At 40.9% G+C, this 21,682-nt stretch overlaps 1 protein-coding gene and 1 pseudogene across 2 annotated transcripts in view; both read right to left on the reverse strand.

Annotated features, from left to right (window-relative positions):
* Nucleotides 1–9,314: 9,314 nt before the first annotated feature.
* On the reverse strand, nt 9,315–11,718 carry LOC139756011 (uncharacterized; annotated as a pseudogene).
* Nucleotides 11,719–11,942: 224 nt separating this feature from the next.
* LOC139756010 (CD151 antigen-like) overlaps nt 11,943–21,682 on the reverse strand; it is a 132,444-nt gene continuing 122,704 nt past the window's right edge. For both annotated transcript variants that reach the window (XM_071674942.1, XM_071674941.1), the window contains exon 6: nt 11,943–12,089. In XM_071674942.1, the coding sequence (XP_071531043.1) occupies nt 11,946–12,089 (144 nt within the window). In that variant the 3' untranslated portion in view covers nt 11,943–11,945. The remainder of the gene's footprint in view (nt 12,090–21,682) is intronic.

Below are 21,682 nucleotides of genomic sequence, written 5' to 3' on the forward strand. Positions count from 1 at the left end.
CTGTAATTTGAGCACTCAATTTTGTCCCCTTTGCTTTTGTACAATGGCACTATGCAAGCATTCCGCCAATCCCCAGGCACCTCACCATGAATCATACATACATTAAATAACCTTACCAACCAGTCAACAATACAGTCACCCCCTTTTTTTAATAAATTCCACTGCAATACCATATCATCCCTGAGGATAGGGGAGAAAGACTACTTCCCACGTATTCCTTGTGTGTCGTAGAAGGAGACTAAAAGGGGAGGGAGCGGGGGGCTGGAACAGAGAAGGAGCCAAGTGAGGATATTCCCTCTAAGGCTCAGTCCTCTGTTCTTAACCCAACCTTGCTAGCGCGGGAAATGGCGAATGTTTAAAAAAAGAAAAAAATAGTTTGCGCGTGATTAGGTATATTCCTATGAGTCCACGGGGAAAATGAAATACGATAAGTTCCCACGTGCACTTTCGTGTAATAATCACATCATCAGGGGAGACACAAGAGAGAAATAACAATCTGTTGATATACAACGAAGAGACATAGCTAGGACGCCATTTGGTAAGCATGTGATTGTCCAAGACAGATATCTTTAGACATATTCATCTGTTTTTCTAAGTATTTCTCACACATTCTTCCAAGCAAACACCTGGTCCACACATCTTCTAAAAATTATGAAATCGCACTGCCCTTCGCCTAATCTAACACTCTGTATATGTCTTCAACGTTTCAATGAATATCTTCCCATACAACTTACCAGATGTTCCCAACAAACTTATACCTCTGTAGTTTGAACACCCACATTTATCCCCTTTACCTTTCTACATACATTCTGCCAACCCTTAGGCACTTCATCATGATCCGTACATACGATGAATATCTTTACCAACCAATCAACAACTTTCACCACCTATTCTCTCTTTACCTAACAATTCTCCATGACTCTCACTTCGCATACCACCCCAACCAAAACACCCTATATCTGTCAGTCTATCATCAAACACATTCAATAATCCTTCAAAATACTCACTCAATCTCCTCTTCACTCTTTCACTACTTGTTGTCACTTTCCCTTTTTGCTCTCTTCACCGATGTTCCCATTTGTTCTCTTGTCTTTCGCACATGATTTACCTCCTTCCAGAAAATCTTATTTTTCCTAAAGTTTACTGATACTCGCTCACCCTAAGTCTCATCCCCCCCCCCCCCCTCCCACCCCTGCACCTTTCTCTTAACCTCCTGCCGCTCTCTCATATACATCCTCCACTTATTTGCACACTTTCCCCATAAGTGCCACCCAAACGCCTCTCTTTTCTCCTTTACTTGCAACTTTTACTTCTTCATCCCACCACTCACCACGCTTTCTAATATGCCCACCTTCCAGCGTTCACATACCACATGCATCTCTTGCACATGTCACCACTGCTTCCCTAAATACCTCCCATTCCTCACCCACTCCCCTTGCTTCCTTTATATTGACATAACCGACAAGTTTAAAAGTAGACTACGTCTAAGCGTTATTTACATACCTTCTAAGCAAAAAGAAGACGACGAGAAGATGCTGTACAATGAAAGCAAAACTATAGTAAACAATAAAGAGGTTATAATGGCAGCAGATTCTACAGTTCAAACATAAACTGGAAGACGTTAACATGTGGTCGAGAGGGAACGAGACTAATGGAACTGATTGAAGAAGCTTTTTTTTATAACACTTAAATAAAAACCAACTAAAGGTAAAAACGTTCTTGATCTTGTCCTCTTCAGTGACAAAAACTTAAGTAATTCTTGCAAAGTAGGCGGGAGTTTGCCAAATAGCGATCATAGTTAGATTAGATTAGAGATAGACTATGAAATAAATGACAACAAACTCTTGATCCTAGATTACAAATGCAAATTTTGAAAACATTAAACACGAAATTCGCAGTACCAGTTGGACAAAACTTCTCGACGTTCACACAGTAGAGGAAACGTGAAATAATTTTAAAACCACGCCACTCGAGATTGATAATTAACATTCCTCGAATTACGAAGAGAACTTGCGATATTTCAAAACCATCATGGATGAATAGGAGAATATAGGGACGAATTTACAAAAACAAGAAAACATGAAAATGAAAATCAATGGGAACCGATGGAAATCGCCAGAAATTAATCACAACCCAAAGAGAGTGTTAGAAAGTCATAAGACAGAGTAAACGTGAGGAGGAAATAATCCTCAGGAATTCTTAAAATGTACAAGACAAAGGAAGACAGTAAAAGAAGGAATTGGACCATTACGAAACAACACACCAACTACTGACGACAATGGCTACCATACTAAATTATTCCTTTAGCTTCTCATTCACACTTGAAGAAACATCTCGAATGCAGCAACCAATGAAAATGTTTCAAGGATCTGATGAAGAAGAGTTGAAGGTTTGAGAAAAAAAAAACAAAAAGCTCTGAAGTACTCAGATACTTGGACCAATCAAATCCCAACAAATCCAACGGCCCAGATTACTTAGCTCCAAGATTTTCACAAGAGGTCAGGAGACAGCTGATATACCCTATAACAAATATATTCAACAAATCTCTGTCGGATGGTTAGGTACCAACTGACTGGAAACTGGCAAATGTTACTCCTACATATATAAAAAGGAGACAAAAAGTGTGCCTTGAACTACCGCCCAACTAAGTAAAAAATAATACGAGATAGAATGGTCACGTTTCTAGATCAAAAAATTATATCGGACAACCAACATGGCTTCAGCAATAAAAGATGCTGCCTGACAAAAAGCTTTCGATAAAGTACCTCAAGAGAGACTTTCACATAAACTTAGAGCACACAGAATCGGTGAAGAACTCTGTACATGGATCAGAGACTGGCTTACCGGAAGAAAGGAACGTCTAGTATTAAACAACGAAGCCTCAGATTGGCTAGACGTAACGAGTGGTGTGCCACAGGGGTCGGTCCTAGGCCCAATTCTTTTCATAACATATATTAATGACCTAGAACTCGGTCTCATATCTAAGATCTCCAAATTTGCTGACAACATTAAACTAGGAGGTAGAGCTGTAAACAAGCAGGACTGCGAAACGATTCAGAGATCTTAACTTAATAGGAGAGTGATCAGCCAGAAAAAAAAATGAATTCTAATGCAAACAAGTGTAAAGTTATGCATTTTGGGGATAAGAATATACGTTACGCCAAACAACTATTCGGTAACTAACTCTCAAGCAACAAGTAAAAAATGCAACCAATTGTTTGGTTTCATAGCCAGGAACATAGATTACAAGACACCAGAAACAATTCTTACACTATACAATTCTCTAGTAAGACAACCTGAAGATACAGTCCAGTTATGGTCCCTAAACTATAGAAAAGACGAAGTAAAATTAGAGCACGTACAAAGACGCGCGACTTAATTGATCCCATCCCTTAGAACTAAGCTGGCATATAATGAGAGGCTAAAACGATTGGATCTCTTCTCCCTAAAATAACGTAGACTTTGCGGCGACTTAATCCAAGTGTTAACAATTCTGAACAAATTCGATAACGTAGATCACATACATCTCTTCGAAATACAAAAAAAGAATATGGTTACCAGGACAAATGGAATAAAACTCAAAGCTGAAAGATGTAGTACAGACGTGGGAGAAAGCTTTTCCTATAGGTGTGTTGAGCACTAGAATAAGTTACCGTCAGACGTAGTGAATGCTAAGACTACAGATACCTTCAAAAGTCATTTAGACAAATATCTTTTAAGTTCAGGCATACTCTGAGAAAAATGCCAGAAATAAACTGTATAAACGACAGCGATAACACGGACACTAGAAGGCTAATGCAGCGAGGAGTCGGTGATAGCTTAAAAAAACTGCTAAGCGGAATTGCATTTTCTTGTCAAGTTAAGCTTTTTTTTTTTTTAACAGACAACCCCAGTCGTGGCCTCCTGTTGTCTGTCTTTCTCATGTAAACTCACCTTTACTAATTCTACACTTAATTTCTCCTGTTTTTTGAAAACCTCTTCAAATCTTCACCCTCGCTTCCACATGATAATGATCAGACATCCTACCACTGCGCCTTTCAGCACACTTCCATTCAAAAGTCCTTCTTTTACACGCCTTTCAACATATATATAATCCAGTAATGCCCACTGACCATGTCTTCTACCCACATACGTATGTATGCAAACAGTTCATAAAGTTTTAAATCTCAACACCAACGCACAGAATAGGCCGTCATGTAACTGCCATGTATACACTGGCCTCACCGTGAAAGGGAAAGTGGTGAGGGAGGTGACCTGTGGTTGAGGAGGTGGGGCTGTGTGGAGGTGGTTGTCCCGGGTAACGAAATGCGTCTTCAACTACTCATATCATCGTGTCTTGATTCCTCCATAATGATTTCGTTGATAATAGGATGTGTTATACTGGTATTACTTTAGTGCGAATCAAAGTTATCACTATTAGCAATTAAGACAGATTCAGTGACGTTGCGTATAGCATAATCAGAAGAGGGGTACAATATGACTGGGCTATTGATGTCTACGGGGTGATCGTTTTCTTGCCAAGGTTTAGCTACCGGCACAATCATTCAGTGAGCAGAGGTGACCACAGGGATGCTGTTGCTAAACACAGACAGTAAAATGATCACCCTGTAGACCTTAACAACCTAGTCACATTGTACACCTCCTCTGATTTTGCTACCCGTAACGTCATTGAGTCTTGATTGCTAATACTAATAACTATAATTTGTCCCCAAGTAACTTTAAAGCACATCCTATTATCGACCAAATCACTACGAAAGAATTATCAAGACACGATGACATAAGAATAGTAGTTGAACATGCATCTCACTAGCCTCGCTATCCAGGCCAAATACTTCACAAAACCCCACACAAAGCACCCGCCACTTTCCCGTAACGGTCAAGCCAGTGTAGCCTAGCATAACGGTCACATGAAACACGAATAAAGAAATTTTTGGAACCCTTACCGAATTGTGACTTCTGGATGAGCAGTTAACTTTGGCTTGATTCAAGTAATTACATACCATCATCAGATGCTATAATGAAGGGTAATTTGCATCTAATATGTACGTTACGATTTTCTATGAAAGCATAAAGTATGATATGGTCTTTGAAAAATATGTATAATCATAAAGGCCTGGGATGAAATGAATAACCAAGGAAGAATAAAGAAAAATTAAAGATTGTTACCAATCATATCTTATGCTAGATACATCAATATGACACTTACATAAATTTCAGTAGGGGGATAATTGGTAATTATATATCCTACCGTTAAAGCCTACATTCGAATACAAGTAGATAATTCTACAGTAATAAATCTAAAAACATAATAACTCTACCTGTCATCGTTGCTTGTTCAGTGGGTTCGTTCTCGTACAGCAGGAGAGATTCCAGATTTCCAGGGTTAATGGACGGGTGTTCGATGACCTTACTGGCCAGCACAATGATCACACGGACACATTCGCTATAGACACTGTGGGGTCACTGTCGTGAGTGTGATTTCGAATGGATGGGCGGCGTCGGCGGTTATAGGGTTGGGGGGTTGGGGGATTAGTTTGGCAGTTCGTTCATTCATGCGCGTCCTGAGGCGTCGGCTTCGTTTTGCCAATATAGAAAGTATTAAGACTGTTGCACTTATTTTGGTAACAATTATCAACTGCAACTCCATGGGAATAACATCCTTGAATTTGAAAAATGACTGGATTGTATTTGTAGCTTTAAGAGCTATTCTAGTTTTCGATTTTTGGGTAAAACTCACGTAATCAAATAGTCAATTTCTAACTAGATGTGTAACTGCCCCTCTCAGTGAACAGGATGGGAAATATGTTACATTTCTAAATACAGTTGATTTTTTACTGCAGGAGATAATGATAAAATCTTGAGTGTTTTACCAATATACACGTTACTGAAGCTTAAAAGAAAGTCGTCATATGTACAATATTTTTCCATGGTTCTACTTTAGTGTGGAGTTTGAGATAATTACAAAATCTATGGAGTGCTGGTGTGGGATAAAAGAAGAATATTTTGTGTAAAGACCAGTAAATATTGATTGATTTATATATTTACTTATCTTGATATCAAGAAAGGGAAAGGTATCATTTGTTTTTTCCTTACCGAGGTAAGTTTAATGTTGTGTTGTTAGCTCAAATACTTTAACAATATAGGAATATCGTCCGTAGACTTAGAATATATATTCGTACATATCGTCTGTAAAACAGAGGTGTGAAGTATGATAGACACTTCCACCCACAATACCTTGGTGGACCTTGTTGGTAACCCATCAGTAAACTTTCCAATTTACTCTCTCTCTCTCTCTCTCTCTCTCTCTCTCTCTCTCTATATATATATATATATATATATATATATATATATATATATATATATATATATATATATATATATATATATATATTCTTATTAGTGATATTCTTAAATTGTTCGAAATTGTGTCTGTTTATAGACGAGGTGATTTTGGATTAAATTATTCATGAATTTTCTCCCAGACTCCCATTATGGTATAATTTTACGTGATTTTCAGGCGCCTGAGAACCTTTACGACCGGTCACACTGCCGTTGGACTACTTCAGGAACCTATGGCATCTAGTGAATATCGTGGTAGATCCTCCGAATGACTCCACTCACACACTCAAGCACATTATCACCAACGTCAAGGTCGAAGTCCAAGTGACGATACGTATGGTATATATACTTCTTGACTGTCGACTGGAGGGACGAGGTTCAGGATCAGAAGCTATGGGAAAGGGTTTCCTAAAAGGTTTCTGAGACTGAGTGAGCAGAAAGAGTGTTCGGAAAAGAGACAGAAACGAAAAAGAAGGATGTTGATCTTATGTCTAATCCCAGAAGATCTATTGTCAGTTAGTCAATGTTAGTAGAGTGAAATATGGGTTATGAAATAAATGGTAGAAATCATGAGGTTTTATTGATACCATTGGCAGATAAAATTACATTGCATAGATACCTTAAGGGACTGTAAAATGTTTATGAAAAGACATGGAAGTCTTTCCTCCGTAGACAAATGTAAGTTTACTTAATTCTAACTTATGTCAACTTATGTTTAAATAAACGATTGGTTAATAATTACTCTTTTTTTTTCAAAGTCATAATGTTCCCCAGTAGAGTTTAGAGCCAGTGGTTTGTTCCTTATCGCTATGAATATTCTTATTTATGTATCTCCGAGTGGGTAAGCTATCTAGTGATATATGTTTCAAGAAGGAGACCTTTTTAATCGAGAAACGGGATACAAGAGATTTGGGAACACGGAGCAAATTGTCTGAACTAATGCAAAAAAAAAAAAAAAAGTATGAGATACTTACTTCTTACTTACTGCTCCACAAGTCCCTTCTATCTTTATGAGACTTCTGCAGCACTCAGGCAGCTGGCCACGTCTACCGGTCGGAACCACAGGTTATAAGATGTTTATGTGTGTGCGTCTACGTGCAGGAAGTGCAGGGCAATTAAGGAGTTTAGTGCTTATTGGGATATTTCAATGTGAGTGTGTTTTGTCAGTGTTGTATTTGATATGGGGTGGGAGATCTGTGGATTGAGGTTACTGAAGTATAAGGCAGAAGTAAACATTTTATTTCTATGTTATAAAGTGGCTTAGCTGGGAGAGGTCTACTCCTGTTACAGAGAACTGATGGGGATGATAAGGTTGCCTTGCGGCAGGCCTTAAGAATTGCGGTGTGCGAGGAAAGCTGCTAGAAGCAGTAAGAAGTTTTTACCAAGGACGTAAGGCATGCGTAAGAGTAGGAAGAGAGGAGAATGAATGGTTACAATTACAGGTTGGTCTGCGGCAAGGGTGTCTGATGTCACCAAGGATATTTCGTTTGTTTATGGATGGGGTGGTAAGGAAGGGAAATGCGAAGGTCTTGGAGAGAGGAGCGAGTCTGTAGGTGATGAGACAACCTGGAAAGTGAGTCAGATGTTGTTTGCTACTGATATAGTACTGGTGGCGGATTCATGTGAGAAACTGCGGAAGTTGGTGACTGAGTTTGGAAGAGTGTTTGAAAAGGAGAAAGTTGAAAGCGAATGAGAATAAATGGAAGGTTATTAATTTAGCAGGGTTGAAGGACAGGTAAGTTTCGGTGTGAGTTTGAATGGAGAAAACTTGGAAGAAGTGAAGTGGTTCAGATGCCTGGGAGTGGACATGGCAGCGAATGGAACCATAGAAACAGGTGTGAGGCATAAGATGGATATGGGGTCAGAGGCTTTGGGAGCGCTGAAGAGTGTGTGGAAAGAGGAAACGTTATCTCGAAGAACAAGAATGGGTATGTTTGATGGTACTGTAGTCATATTAATGATATATTGATGCGAGGCGTGGGCTGTAGACAAGGCGTTGCAGAGGAGGGTGGATGAGTTGGAAATAAAGTGTTTGAGGATATTATGGGGTGTGAGGTAGTTTGATCGAGTAAGCAATGAAAGATTAAGAGGAATGAGTGGTGATAAAACGTGTGTGATAGAAAGAGAAAAGGAGGGTATGCTTAATTGTTTTGGAAATATGGAGAATATGAGTGAGGAAAGGTTGACATAGAGGATGTATGTGTCAAAACTTGATAGAATAAGGAGAACGTGGAGACCAAATTGTAGATGAGAAGATGGGAGTGAAAAAGATTTTGAGCGATTGGGGCCAAAATATGTAGAAGAGTCAACGGCATGCACGGGATAAAGTGAATTGGAACGATGTGATATACTGTGGTCAACGTGCTGTCAATGGATTGAAGACATTTGAAGCGTCTGGGGTAAATCGTGGAAAGGTTTGTGGAGCCTAAATGTGGATAGGGAACTGTGGTTTCGGTGTATTACTCATATCAGCTATAGAGTGGATGTGAGCGGCTGCTGCCTTTCTTCGTCTGTTCCTGGCGCTACCTTACTAACGCAGGAGACCGCGATCAAACATAAAAAGTAACACACACACACACACACACACACACACACACACACAAATTTATATATATATATATATATATATATATATATATATATATATATATATATATATATATATATATATTCTTTCTTTCTTTTAAACTATTCGCCATTTCCCGCGTTAGCGAGGTAGCGTTAAGAACAGAGGACTGGGCCTTTTTTGGAATATCCTCACCTGGCCCCATTCTGTTCCTTCTTTTGGAAAGTTAAAAAAAAAAAAAAAAAACGAGAGAGGAGGGTTTCCAGCCCCCCGCTCCCTCCCCTTTTAGTCGCCTTCTACGACACGCAGGGAATACGTGGGAAGTATTCTTAGTCCCCTATCCCCAGGGATAATATATATATATATATATATATATATATATATATATATATATATATATATATATATATATATATATATATATAATCCGATATACTGAAGGTGAGTGCCTTTGAACAACTGCTTATAAATAAAGGCTGTAAGATAAAACTAAAGATACTGAAATACATTATACAGAGTATGTTATCCTGAAATGCATTATACAGAGTATGTTATATACATAAGTAAAATTACACCGTAATAGAAAAATCTTGAAAGATATCATAGACATGATTACTGACGAAACTTTGAAATACTGTACAATAAAATCCATTATTCTGGGACAGTCGTCTAATATAATCATGAAAATGAGATAGATTTCTGAAGCATATTACAATTACAGCAAACTTATGAATTACAATCATGACAATATGAGATAAACGTAGAATATAGGATGTGTCAATGAAATAAGATGAATGAGAATTCTTACATCATAAATATAGAAAAATTCTGAGAGATCTTTGAGAAATCATCCAATACATTAAGAATAATCCATGAATTATGCACATTATGGTGTGAGATCTGCCTGGGGAGGTATACGACATACCTCAGACAATGATATATAGCTTGCTCTCTCCTTTATCTCTTCACGTGAGAAGCTCTGGGGGGACTGCATCTCTTGAGTGGCTCCAGAAGGAGAGAGCCAGGGATCAGTTCCTCACAATCCATTATTTACAATTCCCACATAATGGTAAAGGAACGATTCCCTTCGTACGAAATTTGTCCTGTTTCCTTTCAGTATTGGACATACAGTAGATGAACTTTGTATTATCATTACTTTTCTGTTTTTTTACAACAAATCGCTGTTTACATTTACAGTCATAAGCAAACATGTAGAATATTATGCATCAATTTTTAGTATTTGTTGGAATTTGTTGGAGCATTTTAAGTTCATTTTCCTGCTTGCAATGCTTGCTTCACACGTCGGCACGACAACATTCAGATGGGTTTTAAAGGCACAGCTTTATCTTCAGAAAGAATTGAATTTCCACTCTTTAACCAATGACAGTTTTAAAGAAAAAGCAACTTAAATGTACTTTAGATTTATGAACCATAACTCTAGTAACCCATTCTATATTCAACATTTTAGCAAATGGTAGTTATGAGTTATGGAAATAACATCTAAAACTGTTATTTCTATTTTCTATAAACATTGTCAAAGAGGCATCCATGACTTCCCACGTACCACATCTAAGTTGTTCTTTATGAGATAGTCATCACTTGCTAGAATCTGGTCATTTGCTCATCACTTATCCTGACCACCTTCAGTTCCTTGTCTAGTCCCTTGTCACCGTACCCTATCCGCCAATAATTCCCTTGAGTCTGCAGACCCTTCCTTGTTTCATATACTCGTTCCCTTCTATTTCCAATAGTCTTATTTTCTCTGTAAGTTCTCTCTGCGTCTAGTTTCCTCTCCCTCTGGTTTTTCATTCGTATGTTCTTATCCGCCTTGGACACCCACACTGTATCTTCCTCTTTCAAGATCCATTCTTCCTCCCTGACGCGCTTCTCTTCTTCTTTCTGCCTCCATTTTGCTATCCTGACTTTCTTCTCCTTGTCCTCCTCTCTGTGTCGTCTCTGTCCATCCCAAAATCTTATGCCTCTTTTGACGTACCCGAAATCCTCATCCTCAGGGACGCTCCCCGATCTCAAAGAGCAGGAGTCTCGACCGTCCCTACTCGAGGCGGTGGCAGCCACCTTGAGAATCATCGTCCCTGGAGCCTCGGTAATCTCGCTAACTCTTTTGTCCCGGTCGTTGAACTGTGTAAAATCGTCACTGTAGAAATCCTCGAGTCTTTTCATACTTGCCTCCGCCAGCCAGTTGTTGCGGTACTCGTTTGTTCTCGTGGCTCTGATCGTGCTGAGCCTCTCCTCCTTTTTCCTGGCTACTTTTCCCTGGACGCTCCCGCTCTTGGCCTTTTTCTCTCTTTGAAGCCTCGCAGTTTCCTGCCTGTACCGCCAAGAGCTGTTCCGTCTCTCCTCGGTGCCGTAATCAAACAGTTCTGTATCATCAGTTCTTTTCATCCCTTGTCCCCCGGCCTTGTAGCCACGCCCACCATCACCACCACTGCGTACCCCGCTACCAGCGCCACCACCACTGCGACGGCTACTGCTACGTCCGCCACCGTCACTCCCGTCCTCACCGACGTATTCACCACTTGCATGACCACTGTCATCAAGGCCATCAACGCCATCCCATCTGTCACTATCCTCACCACGCCCAGCACCACCACGCCCACTTCCACCAAGTCTACTGCTACCACGCCCACTACCACCACGCCTACTACCACCATCACCACCACCGACCACGCCCACTACTGCCACGACCAATACCACCACGCCCATCAATCACCTGAGTCTTCCAGCGCCTCTCCCGGACGTGATCCATGGAAGCGTATGGCGTCCAGTCGTCCAGAATCTTTTCCATGCGGGTTAGTTCTTCGACGTCACCCACACTTCGCCGCCCACTTTGGTGGGTGTGAGCGCGCCCACGCCTGCTCCCGGAGGGGGTGAAGCTGAAACCATCCTGGATTCTCGGGGCGTCCTGGGCCGTCTCCTTTCTCTTCTGAACCTCCAGGTGAGGTCTTGTGGTGGTGTCGCCGTTGGGCTTGGCGTGGTTCAAGCTGGTGTTATGGGTGAGAGTGGGCGTGGTGGCGTGCCGCTAGTCCTGGTGGGATCTGATGGCGCGGCAGAGGGAAGCGGCCGCCACCAGCCCAGCCACCTCCAGCACGCCAACGCCTACGCCCACCCCCGTGATTATCCCGCTCTGAGCCTGTACCCATCCGACGACGCGGCCAACACATCCCTGCAGGAGGAGAAGACACGATTGTTATTGTACATGGAACTCTCTCTCTCTCTCTCTCTCTCTCTCTCTCTCTCTCTCTCTCTCTCTCTCTCTCTCTCTCTCTCTCTCTCTCTCAGTCCAGACAATATCGGTTAAGATATAAGCTACCAGAACGAACATACAAGAGAAATTCATAACACTAGAACATTCTCTACATGAAGTAATGATTTTAATGAAGACAGTTGATACAAAATGACAGGATGAAATTAATATAATGGTTATACATAATGTCTGAAAGTCATCTGAAGAAGTTCATTTAGGATATGGTACTTAGGATATGGTTTTTAGGCAAGATACTGAACATAGACACTAGTTTCCACACCAGGGTCAGGCCTGTATAGCCGCTACAAGCAGTTCGTCCGCTCCACCCTAAATGACGCCTCACCTGCCTGGTCTTCCACAATTTCAAATACAAATATAACAAAGCTGCAGACGGCACAGACTAAAGCACTCATATAAATCACTTTTTACCGAGTAACCACAAGCACTCAACACCTACGTAATGAAACAAAGATCCTCTGAATAAGATCCTCACTTCAACATCCTCAGCACTCAGCTCTTTGCAAGGGCACTTGACCCCTCCCGCCCACATCTCAGTAACTTTCCACCAACCCCCAAGTAGAAATAAATCCTCTCCACACAAATCCCACCCCCCCACACCAACCTCAACAGACAAACAACAGAGAAGACACACATACACACACAACTGACCCAATAAGCGCCAGACTACCACCACACTGACCCAAGCTTGAGCACCAGCACACCAGATATACACCCGTCTGAAACCACATCACACAGATACTCACTCCTCCACACTCCCCTCATCATCATATCATTACAAACACCCATTCAACATACCCCACGAACATTTTATGCCCATGACGCAGCGAACACTCACTACCTCTTTGCCTTGGAGTCTCCCTCGTGTAGATGCGCACGCATTACAACACTTTATATCAGGTCCCCGCCTGGTGGAAATGGCTGGTTGCCTGATCGCTGGTGGAGCAATGAATAAGCTAGTGGATTACTGGCTATATCGTAAGTCAAAGCTTTTCCCTCGTCGTATTAGTGGATGTACAGTCTCGCCGAAGAACTGCTTACTGGAAGCAAGTCATCTTTTCCCTGTTACAGATTGTAGTGTACCCTCGAACCTGAAAGAAATCCCCTGGGGATGGCGGAGAGAGAATATTGCCCACGTATGCCGTGCGTGTCGAAGAAGGCGACTAAAAGGGGAGGGAGTGAGGGGATGGAAATCCTCCCCTCCAGTTTTTACTTTTCCAAAAGAAGGAACAGAGAAGGGGGCCAAGTGAGGATTTTCTCTCTAAGGCTCAGTCCTCTGTTCTTAACGCTACCTCGCTATTAGGAGCCATCATAGCCGAGCAGTTGGCGTTCGTAGCTATCACACAAATGATACGGGGTTCGAACCCTTGCTGTTAGAGGGCATTATGTGTTCTATGAAAAGTTTGTGTTCATATGCACTATACTTGTGTTCATATACGTTTACGTGTAACAATAAGTTCTGTAAAATTGCTGACTACTGGTAATGTGAGCCTGATGGGACTTGACCAATCAAGACCCCGTTGTTCATGGATGTGAGACAAAGGTTAATCAATTACTATTAATCGAATAGTCATTTCCCTATTAGGGGCGATCATAGCCGAGCACTTAACGATCCCAGCTACCACGCAAATGATACGGGGTTCGACCCCTTGCTGTTGGAGGGCATTCTGTGTTCTATGAAAAGTGCGTGTTCATATTCACTATACTTCACATGCCCTGGTTCAATCCATTGACAGCACGTCGATCCCGGTATAACACATTGTTCCAATTCACTCTATTCCTTGCACGCCTTTCACCCTCCTACATATATGTATATATATATATATATATATATATATATATATATATATATATATATATATATATATATATATATATGTATATATATATATATATATATATATATATATATATATATATATATATATATATATATATATATATATATATATATATATATATCTTTTTTTTTTTTTGCTTTGTCGCTGTCTCCCGCTTTTGCGAGGTAGCGCAAGGAAACAGACGAAATAAATGGCCCAACCCAACCCCATACACATGTATATACATACGTCCACACACGCAAATATACATACCTACACAGCTTTCCATGGTTTACCCCAGACGCTTCACATGCCTTGATTCAATCCACTGACAGCACGTCAACCCCGGTATACCACATCGCTCCGATTCACTCTATTCCTTGCCCTCCTTTCACCCTCCTGCATGTTCAGGCCCCGATCACACAAAATCTTTTTCACTCCATCTTTCCACCTCCAATTTGGTCTCCCTCTTCTCCTCGTTCCCTCCACCTCCGACACATATATTCTCTTGGTCAATCTTTCCTCACTCATTCTCTCCATGTGCCCGAACCATTTCAAAACACCCTCTTCTGCTCTCTCAACCACGCTCTTTTTATTTCCACACATCTCTCTTACCCTTACGTTACTTACTCGATCAAACCACCTCACACCACACATTGTCCTCAAACATCTCATTTCCAGCACATCCATCCTCCTGCGCACAACTCTATCCATAGCCCACGCCTCGCAACCATACAACATTGTTGGAACCACTATTCCTTCAAACATACCCATTTTTGCTTTCCGAGATAATGTTCTCGACTTCCACACATTCTTCAAGGCTCCCAGAATTTTCGCCCCCTCCCCCACCCTATGATCCACTTCCGCTTCCATGGTTCCATCCGCTGCCAGATCCACTCCCAGATATCTAAAACACTTCACTTCCTCCAGTTTTTCTCCATTCAAACTCAGGTATAACAGAGGTATAAGTTTGTTGAGTATTCCTGGTAAATTATATGGGAGGATATTGATTGAGAGGGTGATGGCATGTACAGAGCATCAGATTGGGGAAGAGCAGTGTGGTTTCAGAAGTGGTAGAGGATGTGTGGATCAGGTGTTTGCTTTGAAGAATGTATGTGAGAAATACTTAGAAAAGCAAATGGATTTGTATGTAGCATTTATGGATCTGGAGAAGGCATATGATAGAGTTGATAGAGATGCTCTGTGGAAGGTATTAAGAATATATGGTGTGGGAGGCAAGTTGTTAGAAGCAGTGAAAAGTTTTTATCGAGGATGTAAGGCATGTGTACGTGTAGGAAGAGAGGAAAGTGATTGGTTCTCAGTGAATGTAGGTTTGCGGCAGGGGTGTGTGATGTCTCCATGGTTGTTTAATTTGTTTATGGATGGGGTTGTTAGGGAGGTGAATGCAAGAGTTTTGGAAAGAGGGGCAAGTATGAAGTCTGTTGGGGATGAGAGAGCTTGGGAAGTGAGTCAGTTGTTGTTCGCTGATGATACAGCGCTGGTGGCTGATTCATGTGAGAAACTGCAGAAGCTGGTGACTGAGTTTGGTAAAGTGTGTGAAAGAAGAAAGTTAAGAGTAAATGTGAATAAGAGCAAGGTTATTAGGTACAGTAGGGTTGAGGGTCAAGTCATATATATATATATATATATATATATATATATATATATATATATATATATATATATATATATATATATATTGAGTACGAAAGAGGAAGTATTCAATGAGAAAAAGTACATATTTTGATTAGATATGTGGAAGGCAGTTTACATACTCGCCATTTCCCGCACTGGCGGGAATATATATATATATATATATATATATATATATATATATATATATATATATATATATATATATATATATATATATATATCCCTGGGGATAGGGGAGAAAGAATACTTCCCACGTATTCCCTGCGTGTCGTAGAAGGCGACTAAAAGTGGAGGGAGCGGGAGCTGGAAATCCTCCCCTTCCGTTTTTTAATCTTCCAAAAGAAGGAACAGAGAAGGGGGCCACGTGAGGATATTTCCTCTAAGGCTCGGTCCTCTGTTCCTAACGGCACCTCGCTAGTGCGGGAAATGGCGAATATGTAAACTGCCTTCCACATATCTAATCAAAATATGTACTTTTTCTCATTGAATACTTCCTCTTTCGTACTCAATTATTTTTCCTTCTGTAGCGGAATATCTTTCTGAACTGGAATGTATCTTTTAATGACTCGCACATGAGTGCTATATTTTCATATCAATCTTTCAAATAGTTCATAAATATTGGGATATATGAGAGGCTTACGTACACAAAGGCAGATGTAACGAGATAGAATAGATTTATACTAACGAAACCTCGTGGGGAAAACTGTAATACTATACTTCATGACGATATATTTCTTTGTCTGCACGTTACTGTGATACCTTTGCAAAAGCAATCTCGTGTGTAGATGCAGTATTATTTTCATTAACATCAGTCACGTTTGATCTACGTAGTACAGTTGATATATATATATATATATATATATATATATATATATATATATATATATATATATATATATATATATATATGAATCTATCATTCATTTATATCTTATCAAACTTAAAAGCCGTCTCCCGCGTTAGCGAGGTAGCGCAAGGAAACAGACGAGGAACGGCCCAACCCACCCACATACACATGTATATACATTAACGCCCACACACACACATATACATACATATACTTTTCAACGTATACATACATATAAATACACAGAAATACACATATATACACATGTACATATCCATACTTGCTGCCTTCATCCATTTAGTCGCCACCCCGCCACACACAGAATAGCATTTCTCAATCCCCTTCCCGCCCACCTCCAGCAAGGCAGCGCCAGGAACAGACAAAAAGGCCACAATCTTTCACACTCAGTCTAGCTGTTTATGTGTGATGCACCGAAACCACAGCTCCCTTTCCACAGCCAGGGGCCCTTTCCATGATTTACCCCAGACGCTTCACATGCCCTGGTTCAATCCGCTGACAGCACGTCGACCCCGGTATACCACATCCTCTCAATTCACTCTATTCTTTGCACACCTCTCACCCTGTATGTTCAGGCCCCGATCGCTCAAAATCTTTTCACTCCATCCTTCCACCTCCTGTTTGGTCTCCCGCCTCTCCTTCTTCCCTCCACCTCTGACCAATATATCCTCTTTGTCAATCTTTCCTCACTCATTCTCTCCGTGTGTCCAAACCATTTCAACACACCCTCCTCTGCTCTCTCGACCACACTTTTTATTACCACACATCTCTCTTACCCTTTCATTACTTACTCGATCAAACCACCTCACACCACATATTGTCCTCAAACATTTCATTCCCAACACATCCACCCTCCTCTGCACAACCCTATCTATAGCCCATGCCTCGCAATCATATAACATTGTTGGAACCACTATTCCTTCAAACATACCCATTTTTTCTTTCCGAGATAATGTTCTCGTCTTCCACACATTCTTCAACGCTCCCAGAACCTTCGCTCCCTCCCCCACCCTGTGACTCACTTCTGCTTCCATGGTTCCATCCGCTGCTAAGTCCACTCCCAGATTTCTAAAACACTTCACTTCCTCCAGTTTCTCTCCATTCAAACTTACCTCCCAAATAACTTATCCCTCAACCCTATTGAACCTAGTAACCTTGCTCTTATTTACATTTACTCTCAGCTTTCTTCTTTCATACACTTTACCAAAATCAGTCACCAACTTCTGCAGTTTCTCACCCAAATCAGCCACCAGCGTTATATCATCAGCGAACAACAAATGACTCACTTCCTAAGCCCTCTCATCCAGAACCGACTGCATACTTGCCCCTCTCTCCAAAACTCTTGCATTCACCTCCCTAACCACCCCATCCATAAACAAATTAAACAACCATGGAGACATCAAGCACCTTTGCCACAAACCGACATTCAGTGGGAACCAATCACTTTCCTCTCTTCCCATTCGTACACATGCCTTACAACCTTGGTAAAAAACTTTCACTTCTTCTATCAACTTACCTCCCACATCATATACTCTTGAAACCTTCCACAAAGCATCTCCATCCACCCTATCATATATATATGTGGTGTGAGGTGGTTTGATCGAGTAAGTAACGTAAGGGTAAGAGAGATGTGTGGAAATAAAAAGAGCGTGGTTGAGAGAGCAGAAGAGGGTGTTTTGAAATGGTTTGGGCACATGGAGAGAATGAGTGAGGAAAGATTGACCAAGAGGATATATGTGTCGGAGGTGGAGGGAACGAGAAGTGGGAGACCAAATTGGAGGTGGAAAGATGGAGTGAAAAAGATTTTGTGTGATCGGGGCCTGAACATGCAGGAGGGTGAAAGGAGGGCAAGGAATAGAGTGAACTGGATCGATGTGGTATACCGGGGTTGACGTGCTGTCAGTGGATTGAATCAGGGCATGTGAAGCGTCTGGGGTAAACCATGGAAAGCTGTGTAGTTATGTATATTTGCGTGTGTGGACGTATGTATATACATGTGTATGGGGGTGGGTTTTGCCATTTCTTTCGTCTGTTTCCTTGCGCTACCTCGCAAACGCGGGAGACAGCGACAAAGCAAAAAAAAAAAAAAATATATATATATATATATATATATATATATATATATATACATATATATATATATATATATATATATATATATATATATATATATATATATATATATATATATTTTTTATATATATATATATTTTATATATATATATATATATATATATATATATATATATATATATATATATATATATATATATAGATAGATAGATAGATAGATAGATAGATAAATATGAAGTATTTTGCATACAGAATACAGTGTGCTGAGTCGAGAAAGCTGTGTTTTCAAAAGTTCGATAGTTTGAAAAATTAAAAACTTATTTAACAATCGATAATATATGAAATGAATCAGAATACAGTAATGTGGAACCCATGATGACCATCAGTTTTGCACAATTGGAGAACAAACAAATATATAATTCAAGTCAAGTGACACTTCAACATAAACGTGGATCAGCTTAAGATATGATGTTATTATACCAGATATACTAGAGCAAAAAATAATGAATAAAACTTAGGAGGGTAAATGATAAACACCTGTATTGCGGGACCAGACACCTGTGACAAGAATTGGAGTTCATTCATCAAGTAGTGCAGTAAACCTTAATTACCCTGGTGGCACTATACCATTAACCAACGCCATAAAACGAAAACACGAGAAATGTGTGATCAAACGAGGAATTTACGATACCCAAGTGTAGGTCTTTATATGGCTTTACCCTAACCATATATATATACACTGGCTCGTAGATGTGATCATGTCTCCCTCACCCCTGATACGGCGCAATTACCGCTACCTTCATCATTATCCTGGACGTCCACGCCGCAGTCAAATCCTCGCTTCATTATTTCTAATGCCCTACTAACACGCCACAGGAATGCATTACGGTGAAAAGTTACGCGTTAATGTCCTGTCGCTGCGTCATTTCCAGAGGTTCGTTCATGCCTGTCTGGCAATACTGCCTTGTTACGCTGTGGAGAGAGTTGGGGCAGTCTGGTCGGTTGACTCATCGAAATATAAGACGGTACGATACTTGAGCATGACGGTTTGACTCTTGTGCACGACGGTACGATACTTGAGCATGACGGTTTGACTCTTGTGCACGACGGTACGATACTTGAGCATGACGGTTTGACTCTTGTGCACGACAGTACGATACTTGATTCATGAGCGCGACAGTACTGTCCTTGAGCACGGTGGTACAATATTTGAGCACTACGGTACGATATTTAAGCACGACGGTACGATATTTTAACATGACATCATACGATTCTTCAGCACGACAGTCGGTCCTTGAGCAAGACGGTACGATATTTGGGCATGACGGAACGGTCACTGAGAACGACAGAATGGTCCTTGGACACGACTGTACAATACTTGAACACAATGGTACGATACTTGAATGAGAACAGAACGATACTTAAGCACGGTGGTGTATTATTCTTGAGCACGACGGTGCACTCCTTGCGCACAGCGGTGCGGTACTTGAGCGCAATGGTACGGTCCTTGAAAACGACGATACAGTCCCTAAACGCTACGGTACAATAACTGACCACGACGGTATACGACACTCCAACATGACGATACAATACTTGAGCATAGCGGTACGGTACTTAAGCTCGACGGTACGGTCCTTGAGCAGAACGGTACATCCTTGTGTAAGTTGGCCTGGTGTTTGACCTAACCCATAAGAGCCATTCTAAAAGTCACCATAACCATGGATCGTACCGTTGTGCTGAGGGATCGAACCGTCGTGCTCAAGGATAGGATCGTGCCAACGCGTCCGAGAGATGCATTTGTGCTGAACGAAAGAAACACAGGAGGAAGAAATTACCTGCCTACCTTGCATTTACCTGGTAATGCTGAATCTACACAGTAACATATTGCAAGATTATAATCACCTATTGTACGATGATTATCCAGCCAACTAGTCATGCTGCCGTAAGATCATATCTGCAATTTTTAGAATATTCATTGGCTATATTCATTGAAGAATCACTTATATTTCTGGGTATTATGACAGCGGAATTCACCTTCGTATCGCAGACATTATATCATCAAGCATTTTATTTCTTTGTAATGTGTGTGAGTTAACTGGCTCAGCGTCCACTGAACTAGCTGAAACTCATTTTGAAAATGACACATCTCTTAATTAGAAAACAGTAAATTGAGGAACATACGAATTAAGATACCAAATGTATTTTTCCTTTGTTTTATGTGTGCAAGAGTTATTTTTGTCTCCGTATGTACAGACATGTCTGTATCATTGAAACTAACAAAAATTCCTTACTAAGTTGTAAATGTTTGAGCTAAGTAATGAATGAGGACTGTATGCTCTTGCTATTCTCTTACAGGCGTGACTGGTTCAGATTACGAGTGGTTTGACGTCCGGTGTGAAAGCAGATGGCAGTCTCATTAATAAAGAGTAGTTCATGGTGAATCTTTACCTATTCTCTATCTTACGATGATTTCGTAAACGCTTTTGCCCCCACAGCTCACTCTAGGATCAAGCAGTGGTGTTAATTCCTTTTTGCTTAGGATGTAGGAACCTGCAGCAGCCCACAGCATTCCCCTCCTTTTTCTCCTTCCTGCTAAACCCTCCAGGCTCACATTCCCTTCTCTGTAAGGCTTCAACCCTTCCTCATTTCGACCTCTCCCTGCTCCTATCCTTAATGCATAACGTAGTCACTTTTTTGTGCTTCGGGAATCCTACGTCACCGCTAACCTAATCAAAACCTCTGAAAATTTGTACATATTTGTCCGCATCCCATCAAAACTCTACGTCCTTGACTTGTTCCCTACATCTATCCATATGAGCCGACTAAGAACACCTCATACTACACACTTTCCATCTCCACCCACATCATTAACTCTTCATCCACACAGCCTTCTAGCCCTCATCCTTCTCCAGACCCACCTAGTCTTCCAAGATCCACTCGCGTTTTCTTAGACGCGAGACCTTTACCAGCCTCTCTCGCTCGCGTGCAGGACCTCTGCCTGTCCACCAAATGGTAGACATTACTCACTTATACAGGGGCAGCGCCCTGTAAAATCCTTCATGGCCACCTGTGAGTCGCAG

The sequence above is a fragment of the Panulirus ornatus genome, chromosome 20 (assembly GCF_036320965.1).
Source record: "Panulirus ornatus isolate Po-2019 chromosome 20, ASM3632096v1, whole genome shotgun sequence".
NCBI classification, from domain to species: Eukaryota; Metazoa; Arthropoda; class Malacostraca; order Decapoda; family Palinuridae; genus Panulirus; species Panulirus ornatus.